The sequence below is a fragment of the Lissotriton vulgaris genome, chromosome 10 (assembly GCF_964263255.1).
Source record: "Lissotriton vulgaris chromosome 10, aLisVul1.2, whole genome shotgun sequence".
NCBI classification, from domain to species: domain Eukaryota; kingdom Metazoa; phylum Chordata; class Amphibia; order Caudata; family Salamandridae; genus Lissotriton; species Lissotriton vulgaris.
The window spans coordinates 126,894,613-126,914,124 of record NC_141698.1 but is presented as its reverse complement, the minus strand read 5'-3'; the positions used below and the strand labels follow the sequence as shown (position 1 = coordinate 126,914,124).

Genomic DNA, 19,512 nt, shown 5'->3' with positions numbered 1-19,512 from the left:
GTTCTTGGGAAGTCTGGTTTTCTTACTGCTCTCCATCCTCACACAGTACCTGTTTTCTGTCTGGGCACTTGAAATGCCTCCTTGGCCCTTCCTCAACAGCTCCCACAAGACCACAAATAACAGTCCCCTCCCTGCTTCACCTTCCAGGTCCCACGACCTCCTTTGGCCACTTATAGAGTACCTGTGTCATCAGCAGTCTGAGGCTGGCTCTTTTTGCAGGTAACTCTATTGCAGGACCAGTCCACAGGCGATCCAAGGGAATATTCCAGGGTCTCTCTTAAGCAGGTCCATATCTCAAATGCCCTCCAGAGGGTTTAGGAGGCGAGTGGCAGTGGTCCCTGGGTCCCAACTGAAATCAAACTTCCTTGCATCATCTTTGCAGTAGGGTCAAGTGTCCTCTCCTCCAGCTGGGCATTCCTCCGGTGTCTTTTCCCTCAGGTCCAGACTGCTCTAAAATATTTCCCATGTGCAGAGGTTTTAAGTGAGGTGGAGAATTCCAGAAGGTACACACCTTTGTGCAGTCTGAGGGTTACACATCTTCACTCCATCCCTGGCCAAACCCTCTTGTACATCTTTTTGGGAATTTCCAAGATGGCACAGTCAAGAGGCCTGTTCTGGGACCTTCTCTGAGAGCCTATTCTGTGCCTCTAACTGCCAAACATGCCTGGTCCATTCCCTCTGTAACTGTAATGGGCAGGCCCTCCTGTGAATTACTCCGTACGTCCGACTACCCTCCTTTGTTTCTGTGGGGATGAAAGCCTTCCCAGAAGCGGCGTCCGGCACCGTTAAGTGCAGTGAGGTGGGCCAGGGCACGGCGGGGGTGGAAGTCGACAGACAACGGAATATGTATTATTTATTTATTTAATTATAACTATTCCGTAGTCTGTCGATTTACCCCCGCCCACCATGTTTACCTGTGCCAGCCACCGCTGCTTCCCAGGCCAGGCGCAGTATTAACCCCGTGCCTGCGGCCGGAATTCCTCTCCTGTGCGGCACATTCTGATCGCGGGCGTGGTCATGACGGCTGGGAGCCGTCATCAGCACATGAGCACTGTATGCCATGACGGCTCCCAGCCGTCATCAGCATCAAAGGGGTTCAAACTAGTTAGCAAATGCAGAGTTAGTTCCCACTTTCTACTCTCCCAGGAGCAGGCCAAATTAATGGCAAATGGCCCTATTGTGTGGTAAGGTGTTTTGTCCTCCAACTAGGTAGAAGAGTAATTATCTTGGTCCAGCATGTTGATTTAAAAGCCGGGATCGAATTAGGAGCCTAGTCAGAAAAAATATATAAATCCTGACGTGCCCCAAGGAGTGCAGATATGTGGAAAGGAATGTTAGATCTGCATTTGGTATACTGATTTACTCTAGGATTGGTGCATCACGCTCAGCTCTAGGTCTAACAATGGAGAAACTGTACTTTGGTGCAGATCTTGCCCATAGCGTATAATACCGAAGAGAACTCTGTTTACTCCAGTGAAGTACTAGTGATGTACATACTCACACTATTAATGGCCACTCATATTATAAAGCCTACACAGGTCAGCGCCAATCCACAAAGGGTCCACTGTGCGACAGGCTGCCTGTGCACAAATATTGGGCAGAGTCAGACAGTAGTCACACAAATGTGTGTACAAGTGTTCACATGTACCCATCCCAGACCCTCTGACCCTAGCTGTGCAGCAGTGGACTTTATCCTAAATGGCAGACACTGGTGGTTAGAGCTCACAATCCATTTCAGTAGGGTTTAAAGTGATTGAGATTCAGGTAGTGAGCCTCATTCACAGCAGAAGTTCATAAAAAGGTAGTCTAAAAAGAAAAACATCCAGAGGGTTAAAGTGGGTGGAATTCAATTCTCACAGCAACATAAATATTGATTGTTTTTTTTTCTTCATTACATCTCTTACGTCCCTTTGGGTTCATAAGGTACAACACGTCAGTGGACTTGGTGACATTTTTAACTGTTGTTATTATTCCATTTAACACCTTCACAGCGGCGGCTATTCCGCCGCAGTGCTAAGGGGGCGGGGCGGCCACACGGCGGACGCATGCTGGTGACGGAACCGCTCCTTCACCAGACGCGGTTGCGCTGTGCTCATGACGGAGCGGTTCCGTCATGGCCCCGCCCGCTCAATAGAACGCGCCGCGCAGGCGCAAAATCAGCGCCACGCAGGCGCGGCGGCCGGGCTCTGACGGAACCGCTCCGTCATCAGCACAGCGCCACCGCGGCTGATGACGGAGCGGTTCCGTCATGAGCATTGATAGGGTTAAAGATATACTGTCTTGAGCCCTTAATGCCTGATGATCATGATCTGAAATCAGCATAGATAAAACGGAGTACATTTTTCAACAGTATTATCCAGATCTCCGACTACAAAATACCTTGAATCAACTCTATTCTATGCTCCCGAGGCTTACACTACTCAAATCTTTTGAACTATTTATTATTCAAAAATCTAGATGGGGACAAATTAGAATTGTGCAAAATATTTTTGGCCTTAATTATTTACAGGCGACTAAACAAATGAAATTAAGAGAAAATTCACAGAAGATTATTATTTTAGTTTTTGTTAAGTTGATCATTAGCTCATTTTGTCCAACGACCTTTACAGATTTTTGGGGTCTTGTCCTTGACAATTAGATCTTCTGCATATGTCATTGTGTGTCTACTTCAGCATTCCAATTTGGAAGGCACGGACCTTTGGAGTTGAAGTGAATGAGACAAATATTACGAATAATATGTCATTATTCACTTGACAGTTGGATTAAAATATTGAAGGCTTCACCTTCCAAACACAATTGGATTTGAACCCCAGCAGAGAAGAGTGGAGAACTTTGGTGAAGCAGAGTGCAAAGCTTTCACAGAATCAATTGTTTCTAAGGACCCGGCTTTATTAAAACTTGATAAAGAATGTATAGTTTTGCATAGTGGCACTAATTCTGACATATTTACTCTTAAATTATGCCCCAGACTCTTTTATAAATGCCAGTAATGTAATATAGTATACCATTTTGTAGCATATCTTTCTATGGGGGGGGGGGGTTACTGATAGCAGTGGTGATGAAATATGATTCCACATGAGTAAAAATGTATTTAAGAGATATCTGGACCAGTGGGTTCTCTTTTATGTCGGCAAAAGTTCCCAATGGGGATTTAGGACCACAGTATACTTTTATTTTGCTCCCATCAAGAAAAAGCTTTGTTCCTGGCTCCTGGGCCTGCTCTTATCTTGAAGCTTGACTTCTGGTTTTAATGAAGCTTGTACTTTCGTATTCAGTTTTTGTATAACTGGTCAGGGCCGAATTACCCTCCGTTAGCCTGTCCAGTTCCTGTTGTTATGGGCTAGGTTGGATGAAAGCAACCCTACATCCATCAACAAAATTTCCCTTAGTTAAATCATGATGGCAGCAATTTTAATATAACTCTTCTCATTAGGGTTATTGAAAATAAGCCCTTGAAAAATCTGGCGGACGAGGGAATGGTAGCTAAAAAAATAATTTGGGAGTTGCCATTGTGAAGTATTTCTGACATTTGACAATTGTGTCAGCTTTAATGCTTGAGGAGCTGTTTGATGCCCCCTGCTTTAGGAACTATAGGTGGCTGCTCGGAACTGCATTATTCTGAAATCCGCCAGACCAAAAGTCTTTGCAGTGCACCAGGAGCATTGTTTTGTTAATGGGTTTCTCCAATTCCTTACCACAGTCAGGATACACAAACTGATCAGACTTTCCAACAAGTAGCTCTCCTGTATGCAGCCCAGCCTACTACATTATATGCTTTTGCTTGACAGAATTGTTATATTATACAAAAATTAAAAAATGTGTATTTGAAATGAAAATGTGTGTATTCTCGAAACTGATAAGTCAATTGTTGAATTTCCAAAATATATTTAAAGCTGATATTTGTGTGAAAAACTCATGACACACCTGGAGCAGAACCAGCCACTCCAAGCATCCCAATCCAGGTTCCGCAGAAAACACAGCACCAAAACTGCCCTGATCGTAGCCACCGACGACATCTAAACCCTCAGAAACAGAAGCTCTGATCCTCCTTGACCCCTCCGCAGCCTTCAACACTGTATTGAAAGACTCCACCACATCAGAATCCAAAGGAACACGCTTAGATGGATCACCTCCTTTCTCACTGAAAGAACTCAGAGTATCCACCACCGAATCCAAGGAGATCATCTGCGGTGTCCCCCAGGGCTCATCCCTCAGCCCCACGCACTTCAATACATATATAACCCCCCTGGCCAATATAATTCGATCCCACAGTCTCAACATAATTTCCTATGCAGATGACACCCAATTCATCCTCTCACTCACCAATGACTCCACCACCACCAGAACCAACTACCACGGATGCATGACAAGCGTCGCTAAGTGGATGAAAAACAACTGCCTGCAGCTGAATAAAGACAAGACAAAAGTACTAATCTTCTGCAACAGCAGCAACACATGGAACGACTCCTGGTGGCCATCATAACTATGACCAGCACCCACAGCCTCCAACTATACCAGAAACCTTGGAATAGTCATTGACAACAAGCTCACCATGAAATCACAGATCAGCACTGTCTTCTCCGCCTGCTTCCTCACTCTGCGCATGCTAACTAAGATCTTCAATGGGCTACACCTACACACCGTGACACAGGCTCTCATCACCAGCAGACTGGACTACTGCAGCTCCTGTTACATAGGAATATCCATACAGTTCCTACACAGACTTTTTAAAAACCTTTATTTATAATTGTTGGCAATCATGTATGTTAATACATATCATTTACAACAGCTTGGCAATTACAAAAGTGACTCACTTATAATTAGGGCTCCCAGTTTTATGGTATTTTTTTTTTAACATTTCCGTCTGTATTTATCCATATTTTTCTTTGGGCCATTTTATCCGTATTTATCCATATTTGTTTAGTGTTTTGCGGATACATCAAGTTGTAGTACTGTACATTTCCATATTTATTTAACTGATAGACATGCAGCTATACTTTGATGTCTGTCATGTTTTAACTATTTAAACTGCCAAATATTCCATAACAATACATCCACAGGTAAATATTAGCATTATATCACAAATTTATGTTGACATATGGTGTTATTTGAAGAAATTTCATCCTGTTTTTTAACTTCCCATGCTATCCTTCTGCTCAGCTGTTGGGCTATAATTCATGAAAGACAGCAAGGAGAGTCACTTAAAAGAAGCCCAGTTTTCTTTATTAATCCACTTTTAAAAATAAATGCAGACAGAAAACACATTGCTTTCTGTCTGTATTTATCTGTAAAAATCCGTAAAAACTGAAAACAGGGAGCATTACTTATAATCAACATCGTAATAAATATCATGAACTTATAGGCAAAATCTTTTACTCTCAGGATCAAGTAACTAAAGGGCCTCATGGGTTGGAGGCCGGTTCTTGTTGACGAATATAACTGATAAAGGGTTCCCAAATGTCTCTGGGGCGAGATCTCAGAGGCATTAAGTCCCAATAAGTACACAATTGTTCACGGCAATAAGCAATATCTTTTAGCCAGTCACTTGTTTTGGGTGCCAGAGTGCCACCCCAGCACATTGCGACCCATTTTTGGCAAGGAGGAGCAGTAGGGCGGTGGGTTTGCAAGAGCTGCCGGTTATCTCTGCCACGTGGCCTAGCAGCCCAGTTAAGGGAGAAGGGGGCAGCAGCAGTTGTATGATTTCCCCAATTACTTCAAAAATCTCCACCCAGTATGCTGCAAACGCCAGGCACTGACAGGCCAGAAGAATGAAATCCGCTGAAGCAGCATGACATCATGTACATTGAAAATCTGGAAATATACCCATTCGGTGTAATAGTACTGAAGTGCGGTAGGTCCAATGTAAAAAGTTAAAGTGAATGAGGCGTAACCTGTAGTTTGGGGATAATAACTGAAGCTGGCCACAGCAAAACGCCCATTGTTCGTCTGCAAGTGGAAGGGCGAGATCTTCACCCCAGGCTTCTCGGGCTGGTGTATGCGCTGCGAGCGAGGTATGTTGCATGCTTTGGTACAATGACGTAATAAGTTTCCGGGATGAGGTGGTGTGGTACATATGTTCTAGTACTGAAAGGGTTGCAGGGGGTGCAGGAAAAGTTTTGGATAATTCTCGGCATGTCGTTCGCAGTGGATAATATAAAAGGGTGTCTAGTGGCACACTGGATGTATGCTGCGGAGTCGGGGGCCGCAGAATTGATCTCCTAGAGAAAGGTCAGCAAAGGTAGGCATACTGAGCTTGTCTGCGCAACTGCATGCACCGCCGTCATGTAGAGGGGGTATTAGTGGATGTTTCGTTATCGGGATTGATGGGGCATAGCTCCTTCACAGACTTCAGACCATACGGAACGCTGTAGCCAGACTAATCTTCGGCCTTCCCAAACTAACCTACGTCACACCCCATCTCAGGAAACTCCACTGGTTCCCCGTAGAGAAGAGATGCAATTTCAAGCAGCTGACCCACGTACACAAGGCTCTAGACAGCTAAGGACCTGCCTACATTAACTACTGCCTGAACTTCTACCAACTGTTGACAAGACGACACCCCGCCTCCCTTTCTCTTGCCCATACTCCCCGCATCTACCAGTAGAAGTGGAAGACGCTCCTTCTCCCACATCGCATCCAAAAACCTGGAACAGTCTCCCCATGCAACTCCGGACCATCACCTCACTTCTGGAACTCCAAATTGCCTTCAAGACCTGGCTGTTCCAATAAGCCTCAGAAACCTGCAAGTGCCTGGACACCCTATTGGGCGATTAGCTGTGCTTTATAAATCCTGATAGACTTGATTGGTTAATAGATTGATGTTTGGTCGGAGGATATCAAATTAGGGCTGTGGAAAGGGTGAGTTTTGTTTTATTCCTTGTCTATTGTAGTTTTTAGGGTGTTGTAACAACTAATCGACTGTTCCCTCATGGAGTTTTTGGATCTTGAGATATAGGCTTATTTGAAGTTTTTTTTATCTGATGTAAGAATAAAAGCTTATAACACCAAAACATTTATGAATGCGCGTTCGCTATTATTTGTTTGAAATGATGATCATCAGTTTAACATTTTCCCCCTAGTAATTCATAGAGATGATGCATAGTTACCTAATGTTCTATTATTTGATTACTACCTCCGCATGGCCGGCAGAGTTCCCTCCTGTCCAATTAGGATGTGACTGCCACCCTGGCGGTCACATCCTCTATTTTTACCATTGCGGCGGGTGCGGCTTCAAGCTGCACCCGCCGCAATCGTAAAAATGCATACATTGCATTTGTATGCAGAAAGCGGCAGGCACCGTGCGGTGCCTGCCGATTACTGCATACAAATGCAGGGGGGTACCATAGGTCCCCCCCCCCATGTGCACCCACCTACCTCCCCTTCACTCAGGGGGCTCGCAACAGGCCCCCGCAGTGAAGTTCCACATGCTTTTCCACGGCGGAAAACCTGCCGCGGAAAAGCACTTTTTAAAGCCCATCCTAATATGGCTGGTGGTGTCTGAGAGACACCGCCCCCATATTAGAGCTTTTCTGCCGCTGTTGTAAGCCAACCGCGACGGAAAAGCTGCGGACGGAAACCAGGACCCACCAGCCATCCTAATGTGGCGGTGGGTCTTTGGTGGGTCCGCTGCGGTCTTTCCGCATCCTCCGGGCCGGCGGTGGCATCCGCCGGCCCGGAGGATGCAGAAAGACCGCAATCGTAATAGGCCCCCTAGTTTGGGCCATAGACAAACAGGGTGAAGTACAGCCAACAGGATACCATTTGTGCACGTTATTTTTTTTAAATATATTTTATGCAGTTTTACATAGCGCGAACTCGACCCGAAGGTATCAGAGCGCTGTACATGAGCACCAGTTGCATTACAGATGGACACATTCATTTTTAGGCACGGGGAGATTAAGTGCTTTGCCCTGAATCCCAGGATGTTTGAGCCTCCCACCAGACTCAAACTTGGTTCCCCATCTTCAAAGTGGGGCGCCTTAGCCGTTAAGCCCCACCAGTTTCGAGTTCCAATGCTGAGTTGTGCCCCATGCAATGGGGAATAACATGTGGAAATCATCTTTGCAACCAGTTTCACAACACTGTAGTCACCTATGCACTGCTTTGCATGTGCGCTTATATACGGGTGGGCAATGCGGAAATTGCTAGTGCAATAACTCCAGTACGGATATCGGTTTGCATGAAATCTGTGAATAAAATCAGGCGTGAATGTTGTTAGTGCATGCTGATATCATTATCATTGAACCCAGACCGAGGCCAAGAGCATTTTAGGGTAGTCTTGTTTTTGAATGCGCATACATCCCTTTAGACAGCACTGTTCCTGGTGGTGCGCATGTTCTAACTCCTAGCATCAAAGAGGCCGTATTGATTTCAACTCCATCATGGGAGCAGAGATGCTCTTGTAATAGTTAGCTCTATCATAGTAATTGAGTTCTAATGAAAAGTGCCTCCCTTGTAGCCGCGTCCCATAGTAGTATTTATTTTTAATGCCCTTCTCGCCAGCCGACCTAATGGTGAGCACTTAAGGCCCACTGCTGCTACAATTAGCCGGGCTCCTCCAACAGTGCTTGAGGGGGGCTGTATCTCTGGTGCACAGTTCGCAGCGGAGCTGCATGGAGTCCTTCTGTCTGGATTCATTCCTAGTTGTCTGGCGCTCAGTGCCGGATTAAACCCTGTGGAGGACACTAGGCAGTCAGAATTTCGGGGCCCCGCTTGCAAATCATCTCCTAATACGTTTTTGATTTTACCAACCAACAATTTCAATAAACCCATTTTATTACACAAACCTAAACATTAACAATTATTAATGTTATTAAACAATTTTTTATTTTAATAAACCAACAAAACTTTTAATTTTCACTTTCCTCAATTTGTTTGTGGTGAAATCTGTCTGGATTGCTTTTAAGTACATTTTGCAAGACGTCGTATTGTGGCGGGCCCCTAAAAGGAGTGGGGGCCATAGGCCGGTGCCTACTTTGCCTATTGGGTAATCGGAACTGCTGGCGCTCACCCTTCCATGCTGAAAAATGTGTGTGCATTGGTGGACTTTGGGGGCGATGTATGGCAGAATATGGAGGACCAAAATATCAACCACAATTATATTATTATGGTAATAATAGAATTCTTCTTATTAACTTTATTTCGGCTTAATTTGCTGTCATATATATATTTCGTCTAAGTATATATGAATCTGGAGTTAGGTATAGTAAATCGATACTTACCTCTAAGTATTTACTGTCACGATATTGTGGTAGTCGATATTGCGATCACAATATTTTCACAGTTTAATATTAAATTCTCGAAGGTTTCGTAGAAATTCTCTAAAGAATCCACGAGGGAGCGCAAATTGCTATATAAATTCCAAATAAATCAATAAATAAATAAGGTTCCTCAGAGATATTCTGCGATGCATATCTGATAATGGATGCCTTATCTGATTTCCTAATGGCCTGATCCTTTTTTTCTCTACTCCTCCAGGCCCCTGCAGAAGCTGATCACAACATGGAAGAGGAATGGCGCTAAAATGACCAGCGGCATCAATAGTTATGGGAGGCGCCTGACGATCCCAAACCCAACCTCTGCCGACACTGGACTGTACTTATGCGAAGTAGAGCTGGCGGACAGCAAGTTTGAGCCGGCGAGGGCCAAAGCCTTCCTGTCCATCATTGGTAGGTCCCAAGCTTGTCTGCGATGTACTGTTTTTCACCTAGGACCCATAATATAACTAATGCATTTGTACAGAGCGCGTTCACCATCAAGGGGGTCTCCTCATTAATGACAGATAATGGGCATTTAGGGGGAGATTTTCCAAAAAGTCACACAACGCAGTTCAGCCCGTTGCGAGCAGGAGAGTGCCGTATCTTCATATGGCTCTCTCCTCCCCATTCCCTTGCACAGTGAAACACGCATGCAAAGTCGGAAAAGCACGAAGCAATTAAAGCATTTCTCCTGTTAGCGAACAATTTCATACATTCACCCCAGTACAGAGATCTGGGCCTAAATCCATCTTTTTTTGCACTCTACACCACCCCAGTTCAGACATGGCCATATGCAAATCAGTCTTGACCCTGTGCCTCATGGGAACAGTCCAGCCCGCACTGCCAAGCCATGTCTTTCCTGGACCAGAATCAAGCATCCTAGGACCAGTTTCTGGGTATCAGTCGTCTTCAGCCAGGATAGCTTGACTCCAGTGGTGGGGAGAGCATGGGACTCACGTCTGAGAATACCCATCCCACTCTGGGTGACAAATGCAAAAACAACAATTGATGGACAGAATGCAGAACAATGTCATACATTCACCGCAGTACAGAGATCTGGGCCTAAATCCATCGTTTTTTTGCACTTCACACCACCCCAGTTCAGACATGGCCATATGCAAATCAGCCTTGACCCTGTGCCTCATGGGAACAGTTCAGCCCGAACTGCCAAGCCATGTCTTCCTGGACCGGAATCAAGCATCCAAGGACCGGTTTCTGGCTATCAGCCTTCATTCAGCCTGGATAGCTTGACTCCAGTGGTGGGTGAGAGCATGGGACTCACGTCTGAGAATACCCATCCCACTCTGGGTGACAAATGCAAAAACAACAATTGATGGACAGAATGCAGAACAATGTCATACATTCACCGCAGTACAGAGATCTGGGCCTAAATCCATCGTTTTTTTGCACTTCACACCACCCCAGTTCAGACATGGCCATATGCAAATCAGCCTTGACCCTGTGCCTCATGGGAACAGTTCAGCCCGAACTGCCAAGCCATGTCTTCCTGGACCGGAATCAAGCATCCTAGGACCGGTTTCTGGCTATCAGCCTTCTTCAGCCTGGATAGCTTGACTCCAGTGGTGTGGAGAGCCTGGGACTCACGTCTGAGCATACCCATCCCACTCAGGGTGACAAATGCAAAACATTTTTTGAAGGGGCATTCATTTTGGGCGCAAAACCATGTTTACAAATCTTTATAAATATGGTTTTCCATCAAAAGGCGTGGATCGTTGCATGGGAACGCCCATGTACCACCCATGTAACGCCCCCTCGGCGCAAAGTAACGCAAAGCAGTGCTTCGTGCTGCTTTGAGCTATTTAGAGGGTGCTTTCCAGCGCAAAACAAGTTTTGCGATGGAAAGAAAGTAGCACAAAAAAGATTTTGCGCTGGTTACCGTCACTTTTCTGATGCTAAACCAGTGCAAAAGGTTTGAAAATCTCCCCTTTCGTGTTACTAAACTCAGTGGTACTTATTTTATCAAGTTCTGAAGGATGAATGGCTGAGTTGACGTGCTGGGAGTCAACCTTTGTTCATGGGATCCCTGCAGTTGGACCTGTCACTCCCCTGAGACACCAGGCCTGGCTTTAGTAAGTGCAGTACAACACAACATTCACAGAGAATCGAAGACTGAGACAAAGAAAGCATATGGTGGAGACCTGTGTATTTATTTAGAGTTTGTGTATCGTGCTGTGTGGTGCTGAGTCAAGTCACATCGTTGCACTTGGGGAAGGGAAAACCAGGCTCAGCACCTTTGCAATAGAAGTGCCTTTACACCAGGAATCTGAACAGTCCTGGTGTTCCTTAGGGATGCCTTACTGTCTTAGGAGATGGTGTAGCCTTGGTGGTGGAGGGTCCAGAAGGAGTGGAAATTTAAAACTCTAAGTTAAACATGAGGAAATGCTTGTATCATTCACCCAAAAGGCGCAGATCTGTGCAACGTAGGCTTGTGGTCTGTGGTTGGCCCACAGCCAGCACAGCTCGGAAAGATAGACCTGTGGTTGCCTCTCTGTACTTAGGAACTTTGCTCTCTTTGCTGTCCTTGACTCGAAATGTTTGGAAGAGTTTGAGTTAGTTTATACAATTGCGCTTAGAAACAGGTACATAAAACTATTCTGTGACTGCTCACACATTTATTATTATTATGTTTCTTATATAGCGCCTGAATCGACCCCCGGAGGAGTATCTCCGCGCTTGCCTTGGGAACCCGTCCTGGCTTTTCCCTGTGAGATAGCCCCTACAGGGCATCCCCAAGGTGAAAGCCAGGCACCCCGCCGCAGGGGGGCCGTTGTGGAGATTAAGCAAGCTTAATGCCCAGAGTTGCAGAGTGTGAACCCATGATAAGGTCAGGCACCGAAGCGAGAATTATCGAGTCCATGGACATTTGAGCTCAAGACCCTGCTGCGTCGGGAATTGAACCCTGGTCCCGGGTCTGACCTCTGCTACAGGGTCTGCCTGCTCTAACCAGTGAGCCACACTTCTCCTTCTTGTGATGTGACTCCAAGCCTTAACTAGACAGCTGCAGAACATTTATTTGTATCCTGCCTGAGTGTTCAGTGGTAGTGTTGCCCCTTCTATGGGTTGAGTTTTGACAACTTGGCTGCCAAACAGAAGTATTGTGTTCCGTATACTTAGTGGGGCCCCATGTAGTCCTTGACTTTTTTGAACCAGTCTGTTTCATTGCCATTGGTTTGAGACTCCGCCAATCAAATTTAGGCTCAGCCCTTTGGAGTATTTATTCATGTTTTACCTAAAGATATTAGAGGCCTTATTTATGAAAGCCTTGCGCCACCAATGCACCACTTTTTCCCATGTTAAAAGTGACGCACCGGCGGCGCAAGGCCTTCATAAATAAGGCCCTAAGTGTTTTGTTGTATCCGTCTGCCTCCAACAAAGTGCTTGTGTGAACTGCATGGGGGGACTGTTTTGCAATTAAAGGCCTCTTTAATTGAAATATCAGTAAAAGCAAGACCGTACCAAAGGTAAAGGAGTCTTCAATGTAGTCTCCATGTTTGTTTCTTGGCTGGCTCTTATGGGTTTACAATGTATGTGGTAGCAGATTACACCCAGACCTATTGGCTTTTCCAGCGTTTGATAGTAAGAGTGTAACCTTATTAAGGAAGACACCTACCGCCAGGATAACAGGCTGAGTTGCCCTGCTGGGATGCAGCCTGTGACAGTGGGGTCATAAGCAGATCCCAGCGGTAGACTCTTTACTCCACTCTAGGAATGTTTGCAGGAATGGGTGGAATTTCTGGTTCTGTGCAGCCATGTGTGTTTTGGAGCTTTAATGTTTCTCTTTTTACATAAAAATGCGTTTGTTTGAGTAATACAGGAACCAGTGCAATTGTACATCTTCAGGCCCACATTTGTATTGAAAATTCCTTTCTTTTAGCATTTTGACCCAACCTCCATTTTGACCAGTCAGAACTCCATGTTGCTCTGGCAATGCAGGAATAAATGCAGCTATTCATCTGCACGTCCACAGATGTGTATCACATGTGTCCGATTCAGTGCTTTAAATGGGCCGGTACTCACCGGTACTGAGTACCGGCACTTCTGAATTTTCAGGCCCTCAGTACCGGCACTTTTTTATTAGCCAGAGAGAGTACCGGTACCCTGTAAAACGGGACTGCAGGCTTCGGTATTGTCTCCCCTATTGCACAGGATAGATGACGCCATGCTTCTCAGGAGCTTGTAAGGGCGCCAAGCCTCTTACAGAGTCCCTGCTGGTGATTCCAGCAGCGCCCATGTGAATGGCCTGAGACAGCAGGGGTCTGATAGGGCTTGCCTTGCGTCACGCTGTGATTAACATTGCAGGGTCTCTAGACAGACCCTTCCCTGTTGATCACATGCGCAGCGACAGTTCAGCTGAAAGTGCTTTAGCCTCACCCCCGCCCCTCTCAATCAGGTGTGTAAATGGGTTAAGACAGCCAAAGCCGGTTTTCTTTGCATTTTTTGTTCAGGACAGGAGCTGCTTCTCTTTGTGAGCCCCTCCAACATTAATCACAGTGTTAATAAAGTAATTTGCATAATCCAAGTGTCTTCTTCCGTGTCAGTGCCCCCCCATGATAATCATCTATAGTTCACATTTTTTATCCCGTTTGCATATATGCATATGATGTCTGGCACGTCCCGTGGATACGTCTTGTTAATAAAGTAATTAGCATAATCCAAGTGCCTTCTCCCGTGTTCGTGCCCCCCCCATGATAATTATTTACAGTTGAAATTTTTATCCCGTTTGGCCCCGTCCCGTGGATACATCTTGTTAATATGTAATTTGAATAATTCAGTGACGTCATCATGTTGTGCTGTCATCTTCCGCGTTTGTGCATCCCATCTCCCATGGCTAATATTTTAAAATGTGCATCCCATCTCCCATGGCTAATAGTTTTAAATGTGATACCGATTATAAAGTAATTGGCATGATTCTGTGACGTCATCATGTCATGCTGTCATCCTCCGTGTTCGAGCATCCTATCTCCCATGGCTAATATTTTCAAATGTGCCTTCTATTTGCATATGCCAAGTGTCTTCTTCCGTGTTCGTGCCCTCCCATGATAATTTTCTACAGTTGAAATGTTTATCCCGTTTGGCCCGTCCCGTGGATACGTCTTGTTAATAAAGTAATTTGAATAATTCCGTGACGTCATCATGTCCTGCTGTCATCTTCCATGTTTGCGCATCCCATCTCCCATGGCTAATAGTTTAAAATGTGATCCCGGTTATAAAGTAATTGGTATAATTCAGTGACGTCATCATGTTGTGCTGTCATCCACCCATACACACAGATAGATACAGACGGACAGACACAGACACACCCACACGCACACACACCCAGATACACGCACACCCAGACATACGCACACCCAGACACACGCACACCCAGACACACACACCCAGACGCACACAGACACACACACTGCTGAACAAAATACTGGCCAGATGGCAAACTTAGGGGATGAGTACAGAATGGAGGGGAGAAAAGGAGGCAAATAGGGAAATAAACAGTGAGGAAATTGAAGACTTGTGGAGAGAGTAAGCAAAAGGTGGGAAGAAGAGAAGCAGAACTAGGGAGATAAGCTTAGAGGCTGGGTAAAGATGAGAGGCGAACGGAGAGGACATGCCTATGTAAAGGCATGGAACCAGGAAGAGCCTGGTCGTAGGGAAAAGGGCAGTGGCATTGTTTTAAATGTGTGTAGTAGCACGTCTCTACTGCTGAGGAGAGTACCAATACTCATGAAAGGTAGGCTCACTGGCTGCTAGTGCTGGTGAGCACGAGGCTGCCATGGTTGGAACCTATTTGACAGCCACAGCGTTTCTATAGTCCTGAGCAGAACCGCTGTTGAACTATTCAGATTGGGATCATTTGCACGATGTCGCTGTGTTCACCATCACACTGTATTGACAGTGGAGGGCCCATTTAGGCCCTGTGCTGTTAATCACATTCCCACTGTTGTGTGCATTTGGGCAAACACAGGTATGGAGGCAGAACATGGACAACAGCAATTTAGAAAGTCATGGGAGGTAAGGAGTTTAAAATGGCTTTAATCCCACCTGAGACTTTTTGTGAGTGTTTGCTTATGTCTGTGTGCTTGCAGACTTGTGTGTGCCTGTTTTTCTGTGAGAGAAAAGTGAGGGAAAGAGGGAGAGAATCAGGATACTCAGGAGATTCTAGAGGGAGTGTGTGTGAGTGTGTATGTGAGTGTGTGCGTGAGTGTGTATGTGTGTGTGTGCGTGAGTGTGTATGTGTGTGCGTGCGTGTGTGTGTGTGTGTGTGTGTGTGTGTATGCCTGAGAGTAGATAGTATTGTGCCAAACAACAACAAAAAAGCAGTATGGCATTAAAAAGCTGCAAATATTACAAAACGAGGAACTGTTCACATATCATCCTGTTTGGATTTCATTTTGTGTAACGAGTTAACCTGTTTCGTTTACATACACACATTTTTCATGTGTTTTTATAGTGGCTGCAACTGGTACAGAATTCATTATGTATCATCATATGTTGCTCTTAGCCCCGCCCCTAGCACCGCCCACTTGCCACACCTCTAGCTCATATTAATGAGTACCTGCACTTATTTTTTCCCATTTAAAGCACTGGTCCGATTATGTACAAACCCCTTGTGTGGAAGTCCGAAACTTATTTATTCTGGGTCAGACGTCCTGTTACTGTCTGAGTGCGCTAGTTTCAGTACTTCTAGAAAATATTGTCAGCATAAGAATACTGCATTTCTTAACACCCCCGTGGCTGGCACTTACTAGGGGCGCGTGAATACCTCTAATGGGGAGTGCAGACATCTCCAAGCAGCCTCGGAGAAAGTTCGAGAGCCGGCGCTGGCACCTGCGAGCAGGAACGCGCTCTTCTAATGGAAGGGCTGGCATTTCTCTGAAGGTCGCTTGCACTGAGTGCCAGTGAGTCACCTGCACGTCTGCTTTTTTTTTATCCCAATCTCACACTGAGTGAGGCAGAGCCGAAAGGTGACAAGAAAGGCGAGAGACGAGGGGGCGGCCCTGCACGTGCCTCCGTGAAGAACTCGCACTTCCAGCCTCGCAATCTGGCGGACGCAGGGTGTGATCCGTGGCATGTTTCACACCTTGTGTTGAACAGTCTTTTTTTAAAAAATCTTTCAGTGCAAGCGAGACAGGGGCAGGAGAAATCGTGACTGTGCTAAATCTTGACACGAAGATGGGTGTGAGTAAAAAAAGGGTCTGTGCCTGCTCACTTTGTAGCACGACTGTTTCTTTTATAGAAACCACAGGTTTCAGCGTTTAGGGAAAAATAAAAAATAAACAAATAATTATTTAAAGCTGGGGCTTGATATTCAGGAAATATGTAAGTTAGCAACTCCGTAATTTTCGGTATAGCAGCAGAACCCCAAAGGAGTATCTAAAGTTCACAAAGACATGGGGGCAGATTTATGTTAACTGGCGCATCCCCAGGGATGCGCCAGTTAACATGCGCCACAGCTCCGCCAGCCATGGTGCGCCGCATTTATAATGCGGCGCACCATGGTGCAAAAACGGCACAGATGCGTGACGCATCTGTGCCGGAAATGTGTCGCATTGCTGGAGTTGTGTCGCAAGCGCGATGCAGCTCCAGCAAGGCTCGGGGGTGCCCCATTTTAACAATGCTGCGTCAAGACCTACTCCTGCTTCAAGCAGGCGCAGGCTTTTGACGCAGCATTGGCTTAAAAGTGACTGAGTGAAATCTCATAGATTTCACTCAGCCACTTTTGCGAGGCGCACCTGCCCCAGAACGCCCACCCTGCGCCGGAACGCACACAAGCGGCGCAGGGCTTTACAATGTGACGCATCTGCCTAGATGCGTCACGTTGTAAATCGTTCGTAGGGATGCGCCACGTTTACGCCGCCTTGCGTGACGCAACAGCGGCGTAAACGTGGCGCAAGGGCCTCATAAATCTGCCCCCATGGTGTTTCCTTGTGCTCAACTCAGTAATTCATATTTTATCGACCTTGGAGGGATGAAAGACTGACCCAGGTCTGCAGACATTGAACTCTGGCACCTAATAGGTACAACGAGATTTGGTATGTATGCCTTCTGTCCTTGTACATGCGTCTTTCTCTCTTTGAACCGATGGTCACTTTGTCAGAGACATTGAAGATTTCACTTTACAAGAGCTTAACTGTTAAAAGCTTTCATTTCGAGTTGTCGGATTTTGGTGTATAGATGCCTGGGCCACAAGCAACATCTGGCAATTGATTTTATCCCCAGAATGCCGAATAAGAACAACAAAATTAAAAATACCAGGTCCCTATTTTTTTTCCTGATTTCGAGGACAAATGCGATGACATTTTCCACAACCAGACAGATCCAGAAATACCAGGTCCTTTTTCCTGATTGTGGAGATAAATCCGATGGATTTTTTCACCTGCTTTGAGCAGACAGACCATGTCAAGAAGAGGGCTGATAGGAGTCAGTGTGGGGGTGGGCAGAACAGACCACCCCACTAGCTGAAACCTTTTCTACTTCCACCACTGCGCAGAGCCCCAAAACAATCTCCTTACCTAATTAGTACTGCTCACAGATTTTATGCTGTACCCACAGAGACATTGGTCCTCCGATAAATATTTTATCATCGTAGTGAGGGGTGAGACTTCAGGATGTCCACAGCGTTAGCCACCCAACAAGGACCATTAATTGATGGCCAACTCACAAGTTCAAAATGAGGTTCAAATACACTACTTTCTGGACCACACTGTAGAAATAGAGTATTGCAATTGGAAGACCCAACCTCAAAAAGAAGTTTGCTCCAACTAGGATAATACAAACTAAAAGCTCTGCAGTCGCAACAAAAAATAAAAACTGCAGAACTTGGTGTTCTGAAAAGGACCCATGAGTATCTCTGTTACGCAATTAGAATCCAATCTAATAGCACAGTTTTTAAGGAGAGAACATCAGGACACATTAACAGACTCAGGTAATTTAGTTATTGTATTAAAGACCCAAAATCAATGCATACAAGCAGCATTTTAAGGTGCTCAGTTAGAATGCCAATAGCACATAGTATAAAACCACACCTTTATTTAAAGGTTTCTGAAGAGGATAGTTTAACCAGGGGTCTCCAAACCGGTCCTGGAGGGCCGGATCCATGCCAGATTTTTTAAATAACTACATGTATCTCAATGGGGATATCCAAAAAATCTGGCATGGATCTGGCCCTCCAGGACCGGTTTGGAGACCCCTGGTTTAAGCATTACAAATTCTCATTAGCAGAGAAGGCTGGAGGATGGTTCCAATAAAACTCATTCTGTAAGAGGACCAGGGGTCAAGTTACAGTCCACTATGGAAAGGTCCATGAGCTTGGGCAGAAGGGAATAAAGCGAAATCAGGAAAGTTCAGATCTGGTTACGCACCAGACAGTCCAAAAGACTTCAGCAGGTACGTTCTTTGCAAGAGAGAATCAGGGACCTAGAATGGTAATTAGTTTGTCGGCAAAGGAAGAAGTCCAAATAGATCAGCAGCTACAGCAGCTGCTGCAAAAATGTTCCAAAGTGTCCTTTCTAGAAAATCTCTGATCAAAGATCAAACCCTTCCTTTAGGGTGTCCGTCTTTATAATAAAGATGATGCAGTTGTGACATCACAGGTTAGTTACTAATAAAATATTACAGTGTTTCTCCTTCTTGAGTACAGACAAAAAAATCTGCTCTCATCACTTGACAAACAACTTCATCATAGCTGAATCATTGCGGCACAGTTAAAGAAAACATTTGAAGGAACATGCCCAAGTTCATTTCACCAAGCCATGAAATAGTGCAGCCTAGGGAAAATAATTTGAATACATTTAAAATTATCTTCTCTTCTCTTTTAGGAAATCAACTCATAATTAAGATTCAAACATAATGTAATGAATCAAAATATTTCATGTGAAAAATAATGGTAATATGTTCAGTAATTATTATAAAGAAACGATTAAGCATTAATATGGCCTATTCATACAATTTTCAAAAAGTAGCATCATGTTATCTATTTCTAAAAATCATTAAAACAAATTGTTTTCATTAACCCCTTCCCTGCTCATGACGGAACCACGCCGTCATGAGCCACGGGTGCCGTGGTTCCGTCATGCTGCGGCTGCTCCGCCCACACAGCACTGATTCCCCGCCTGTGCAGGCGAATTAGTGAGTGGGCGGAGTCGTGACAGAACCATGCCATCATGAGCACAGAGAGCCCGTGGCTCATGACGGCGTGGTTCCATCACGAGCATGGCGGCACCCAGCTGCCCCCCTCCCC

The 19,512-nt window shown here is 45.4% G+C and overlaps 1 protein-coding gene across 1 annotated transcript in view; it reads left to right on the top strand.

The window, feature by feature from the left end:
- SDK1 (sidekick cell adhesion molecule 1) overlaps window positions 1-19,512 on the top strand; it is a 1,937,536-nt gene that overhangs the window by 1,206,731 nt on the left and 711,293 nt on the right. The window contains exon 7 of the mRNA XM_086940699.1: window positions 9,478-9,668. Coding sequence (XP_086796825.1) covers window positions 9,478-9,668 — 191 coding nt within the window. The remainder of the gene's footprint in view (window positions 1-9,477; window positions 9,669-19,512) is intronic.